Source organism: Ovis aries, chromosome 2 (genome assembly GCF_016772045.2).
Source record: "Ovis aries strain OAR_USU_Benz2616 breed Rambouillet chromosome 2, ARS-UI_Ramb_v3.0, whole genome shotgun sequence".
Classification (NCBI taxonomy): domain Eukaryota; kingdom Metazoa; phylum Chordata; class Mammalia; order Artiodactyla; family Bovidae; genus Ovis; species Ovis aries.
Genome location: NC_056055.1, coordinates 144,639,558 through 144,645,911, shown reverse-complemented (window position 1 = coordinate 144,645,911; position 6,354 = coordinate 144,639,558). Strand labels below are relative to the sequence as shown.

The window sequence follows — 6,354 nt, the reverse complement described above, 5'->3', positions numbered from 1 at the left end:
GACACTGGAAGTTAGGGTTGAGATTAGAGATCCTATTATAAGTGACAGGTACAAGGATCCAATTAGTAAGTTTCACAGATGCCATCCAATCTATATCCTTTAAAGGAAATGTAGTGCTCTATGTTTGTATTAGTGTGTAATGATACTATTCCCTCTCCTCCTTTTTTAAATTAAGAACTTTATAAGGTCAAATAAGCCATGGTGCAAAACTGGATTAAATATTCAAATTGTTTTATTAGAGGTAAGAGGTAGCAGGCACTCGGAATAAGTTTCAGTGGAAACCTCATTAATTTAAGGCAGAACATAGAAGGGGTGGTTTTTGAAGTTCTGAATGTTGGCAAAATATTAGTTAGTATTCTTGTGAAATAGATGTGTTTCTAACACTTACTCGACCATAATTTGAAAGATGTTGGTAAACTTTGCAGCTAATAATTGGGTCCAAGGTAGTCTTTTTCTACAGTTGATTTGGAAAACACAAAACCAGAACAAATATTTGTTAGGCATTAATGCAGCACTCAATTCCTATCTGGAACTTTTCACCAACTTGAGCCAAGGCTAATGTATCTGAAGCAATAGCAAAAGTACAAGATAATAGAAGGTTAAGCACTAAATTACGTTATCCCTGACGTACTTTTCTTTGTACACCCTTGGAAATCTCATCTCCTATGACTTTATCTAATAACTATGTAGGTCAGTGTTTCTCAGTCCTGAGTAATGTAGGGATGAACTGCTGCAAAATTTTCTCACATTCTCTCAGTTAGGAATGAAAGCATTTTGATTAGTATTTTTTAGTATTAGTACTTTTATTAGTATTTCACCAAAACGTGTATCAATATAAAAATGGATATAAATCACCTAACTTTATGATTCTTAACCAACTACAAAAACCAACTGTATAAATGAAATACAGAAAAGCTATATAGCCAAAAGAATTTGTATTAATTTAGTGGCATGGATGATGTTTTGTTGAAGTGAATACTACCACTCAAAGCCTGAGCATGGCCCTGCTGGCTAAGGGCAGTTTTTTTGCTTTCAACAGGCCTTTCTTATTATAAGTCACATGGCAACTCAACTTTCACCACTTTTGTATTCAAACTGCTGCAAAACTACTCATTATATACTTCTTGTGGGTTTTTTTTTTTTGGCTGTGATTTGTACAAACACATCAGGTGTGTATTAACTCTGTCATATTTTCTCACTATTCAACAGCAGTTAATATAATACTATAGACTGTCAACTTGATTGAAATACAAATGAAAAGGTGAGAAATGAAATCATGGGTGATACATGACTTAAGCTAGCCATCCAAATGGGCCCAAATTTTCCTGTTTTTTTAAAAGACTGTCATGGGTATGAAAACATGAAATATTCATTGATATATAAAAAAATTCTCATTAAAAACTGAGGCCAGCTGTGACTAACACAGATCCCCACCCCCCCCCCCACCCCCCCACAAGGAAGCATTGGTGACCCAGCCATCAGCCAACCACCTCCAGCTCTCAGTTCCTTCAGGGTCTGCTCAGCTGCAAAGAGCTGCCCACGTGCAAGGACTATTGGAGGTAGGGGTGTTCAGACTTGGCTATTTCATTTGAACTGAGACAACTCTGAGGGGCCATATGTGCTCCAGATTCCTTGTGGACCTGGCTGAGGTTTGGTCAGCCTGCACTACAGGTCCTTTTAGCCCACCTGAACTTGCTTTCCCCCTCTCTTCCATTAGTCACATGTGTTAGTCACTCAGTTATGCCCGACTCTTTGGGACCCCTATGGACTGTAGCCCACCAGGCTCCTCTGTCCATGGAATTCTCCAGGCAGGAATCCTGAAGTGGGTTGCCATTTCCTTCTCCAGGGAATCTTTCTGACTCAGGGATAGAATTCGAGTCTCCTGCCTCACAGGCAAATTCTTCACTGTCTGAGCCACCAGGGAAGCTGAATAAATACCGCACATGGCACACTCCATCTTTCTGTCTCCTTCTGGAGAATCCAGTCAACAAGAGCATCCAAGAGTCTCTCTGAGGACCCCCAGAGTAATGAGAATACCTCTTGTGTAGCCCTGATTCTTCTCTTGAGGTTCTAGTCTGAAAATTCAGCTTCCCACCTGCTCTTCACATTCAACAGCACCACAGCTGATGCAGAACTGATCCCTTGAGCTTGTGCCTTAGAACAACTTGTGGTTTCTCCCCATTTTATACTTTATTTAATGGCACTACCATTATATTATCACAGGACCAAAACTTTCGAGGTAATTTTGATTCCTCACAGACCTTGCTCTGTATGTCCGGTCTATGAGTTATGCTTCCTACCATGGGCAGGACTTTACTCATTACACCAGGGACTCACTTCCCTCTCAACAAGGCATGCTACTAAAATGACAATTGAGAGCTTCACTTAGTCTTGGGATATCTAGCCTCTTTAATCGTCTTGAGTTTTCCTTAGACTTTAAAAAACAAAAAGCCCTCTGTTTTTCTTAAAGGACACACAGAAAATTTAAACCCACAATCATCTACTCATTTTAGAGCACAATATATTGGTTTAAAAAGAGAAAAGTTCTTTGAGAGGATGGCAGCAAATGTCAAAGGCCTTACTTTTCCTTCTGCCTTTAAGATTTGTGCAGTACAGTCATTAAAACATTTATATTTTCCCGGGTTTAAGATAAAATACACTCAACTTTCTTTTCCTTTTTATCTTTTACATTGGGCTAAAGAGTAAAGAAACCAAATCCCGATAAATGCCAAAGAAATAATTTTATAATATGGAGATTAAAACATGTGTGAATGTTATTATGCAATTTAGAAGTCTATAAAAATGCATATTTTTTTTAAAGGACGCAACTCACTGAAAGATACTGACGTTTAAAATTGAAAGTTGTGTTGTCAGTTGAAAATGAGAAATTGAAATGTTTGTGAGGGAGAAATTGTCCAGGGAGCAATAGAACATTTCCTGCCCGTGGCTGCAGTCTTGAGGGCTAGTGACTGCCATGACGAATCCAACAGCCATCACCACGGCACCGATGGGAAGCATGACACAGGACATAATCTTATCTGAGTGTGTCCTTGGTTCTTCAGACAGTTTCAGATAACATGCCGATGGAACGATAAAAATTAAGGGAGCTGCACAGAGCACGCCCTGCATATCGAAAACAAGAAATAAGATAATGTTACTGAGTGGAGCCTTTCTGGGGCAGTTTAGAAAAAAACACCTAGAAAATCTGTCTGTCATCATGCATGTGACAAGTATGACAGCTTCAGTTGGATCAAACAAAGGAAAGAAAAATAATTCCAAGAAAGACTTTCCTTTTCTGACGGTATATTTACAGATCAGAAAAGTAAAACAACATAATAGTATATCAGGCTTGAGAAATAATAATCAGAAAATAATATAAAAAATAAAGCTGATGGTATGGCTGATTCCTGGCAAACTCTTAAAAGTTCACATCATATTTCCTTATACTCTTTATCTCAAATTACTCTGCCATTTAAAACTGAGAGGTCTATTTGTCAACTGTGTACAAAAGGGGAATATTTGGAGGTGTACACAGGGCATGCGTCTTCTCTCTTCTCTTTTCTTGACCTTGTAAGAAAGTAGGTGCCTGTCTGTATGAGAAAGGAAAACTGTACCCCTCAGGGTACTTAGCATGAAATAGCATTTCTAAATCCTCTTTCAAGTAAAACTACTCACATTAATTACCCTAGAAAATTGACAGCAGAACTAAATAGCTATGACTCATCCTCCCTCCCCCACATTAGTTTATGGATAAGTCCAACCTGAGGGGGAATGTCAGATTGAAAATTACAGGGAGTATTGCTATCTATTATAAAAAGACCACAAGTTACTGACTTCAAAGGAAAGAGACTTTCCATTTGAGGAGGCCAAATCTATAAGGAATTCTGCAAATGAAATAATGATAAAATTAAATGCATTTTAGATAATATATTTTTTTGATTATGTTAGACATTATTTATATATTAAATAAAAGAAATATATGATTAAAATATATTAAATATAATCATATGATAAATGGTACTTTCTTAAGTCATAAAACACAAGCATTTTTTTTTTAAATAGGCACTCAGTAAATATGGTAAGGTTAAGAATGAAAAAGAAGCATTCCACAAAATATATATTTTCCAAACTTGAAAAGTTATTATGGAAATTTGTAACTATACAGAAAAGTAGAAAGAATCATATAACAAAACCCTATACACCTATCACCTACAGTTTGAAAACTTTTTGACATTATTTTGGTAAAGTAACCCCAGGGGAAAATCATAGAAAACTGATTTTGAAATTGGGTGATGTAAAAGAACAGATTATACCTTAAAATATTTTTAAAAGAAGCATTGAAACATGTATACTATCATGTAAGAAATGAATCGCCAGTCTATGTTTGATGCAGGATGCAGGATGCTTGGGGCTGGTGCACGGGGACGATCCAGAGAGATGGTGTGGGGTGGGAGGTGGGGGTGGGGTTCATGTTTGGGAACTCACGTACACCCGTGGTGGATTCATGTCGATGTATGGCAAATCCAATACAGTATTGTAAAGTCAGTTCAGTTCAGTTCAGTTCAGTCGCTCAGTCATGTCCGACTCTTTGCGATCCCATGAATCGCAGCACGCCAGGCCTCCCTGTTCATCACCATCTCCCGGAGTTCATTCAGACTCACGTCCATCGAGTCCATGATGCCATCTAGCCATCTCATCCTCGGTCGTCCCCTTCTCTGAGGTTATTGATATTTCTCCCGGCAATCTTGATTCCAGCTTGTGCTTCTTCCAGTCCAGCATTTCTCATGATGTACTCTGCATAGAAGTTAAATAAGCAGGGTGACAATATACAGCCTTGACGTACTCCTTTTCCTATTTAGAACCAGTCTGTTGTTCCATGTCCACTTCTAACTGTTGCTTCCTGACCTGCATACAGATTTCTCAAGAGGCAAGTCAGGTGGTCTGGTATTCCCATCTCTCAGAATTTTCCACAGTTTATTGTGATCCACACAGTCAAAGGCTTTGGCATAGTCAATAAAGCAGAAAGAGATGTTTTTCTGGAACTCTCTTGCTTTTTCCATGATCCAGCAGATGTTGACAATTTGATCTCTGGTTCTTCCGCCTTTTCTAAAACCAGCTTGAACATCAGGAAGTTCACGGTTCACGTATTGCTGAAGCCTGGCTTGGAGAATTTTGAGCATTAATTTACTAGCATGTGAGATGAGTGCAATTGTGCGGTAGTTTGAGCATTCTTTTGCATTTCCTTTCTTTGGAATTGGAAAGAAAACTGACCTTTTCCAGTCCTGTGGCCACTGCTGAGTTTTCCAAATTTGCTGGCATATTGAGTGCAGGACTTTCACAGCATCATCTTTCAGGATTTGAAATAGCTCAACTGGAATTCCATCACCTCCACTAGCTTTGTTCGTAGTGATGCTTTCTAAGGACCACTTGACTTCACTTTCCAAGATGTCTGGCTCTAGATTAGTGATCACATCTTCATGATTATCTTGGTCGTGAAGATCTTTTTTGTATAGTTCTTCTGTGTATTCTTGCCACGTCTTCTTAATATCTTCTGCTTTTGTTAGGTCCATACCATTTCTGTCCTTTATCGAGCCCATCTTTGCATGAAATGTTCCCTTGGTATCTCTAATTTTCTTGAAAAGATCTCTAATCTTTCCCATTCTGTTGTTTTCCTTTATTTCTTTGCATTGACCATTGAGGAAGGCTTTCTTATGTCTTCTTGCTATTCTTTGGAACTCTGCATTCAGATGCTTATGTCTTTCCTTTTCTCCTTTGCTTTTTGCCTCTCTTCTTTTCACAGCTATTTGCAAGGCCTCCCCAGACGGCCATTTTGCTTTTTGCATTTCTTTTCCATGGGGATGGTCTTGATCCCTGTCTCCTGTACAATGTCACGAACCTCATTCCATAGTTCATCAGGCACTCTATCTATCAGATCTAGTCCCTTAAATCTATTTCTCACTTCCACTGTATAATCATAAGGGATTTGATTTAGGTCATACCTGAATGGTCTAGCGGTTTTCCCTACTTTCTTCAATTTAAGTCTGAATTTGGCAATAAGGAATTCATGATCTGAGCCACAGTCAGCTCTTGGTCTTGTTCTTGTTGACTGTAGAGAGCTTCTCCATCTTTGGCTGCATAGAATATAATCAATCTGATTTTGGTGTTGACCATCTGGTGATGTCCAAGTGTAGAGTCTTCTCTTGTGTTGTTGGAAGACGGTGTTTGCTATGACCAGTGCATTTTCTTGGCAAAACTCTATTAGTCTTTGCCCTGCTTCATTCCGCATTCAAAGGCCAAATTTGCCTGTTACTCCAGGTGTTTCTTGACTTCCTATTTTTGCATTCCAGTCCCCTA

At 38.6% G+C, this 6,354-nt stretch overlaps 1 protein-coding gene across 4 annotated transcripts in view; it reads right to left on the bottom strand.

Moving 5' to 3' along the window:
- Positions 1 to 214: 214 nt before the first annotated feature.
- The window catches only part of SLC38A11 (solute carrier family 38 member 11), a 66,876-nt gene continuing 60,736 nt past the window's right edge, over positions 215 to 6,354 (bottom strand). For all 4 annotated transcript variants that reach the window (XM_004004648.6, XM_042243794.2, XM_042243792.2 and 1 more), the window contains one exon: positions 215 to 3,123. In XM_004004648.6, coding sequence (XP_004004697.1) covers positions 2,830 to 3,123 — 294 coding nt within the window. In that variant the 3' untranslated portion in view covers positions 215 to 2,829. The remainder of the gene's footprint in view (positions 3,124 to 6,354) is intronic.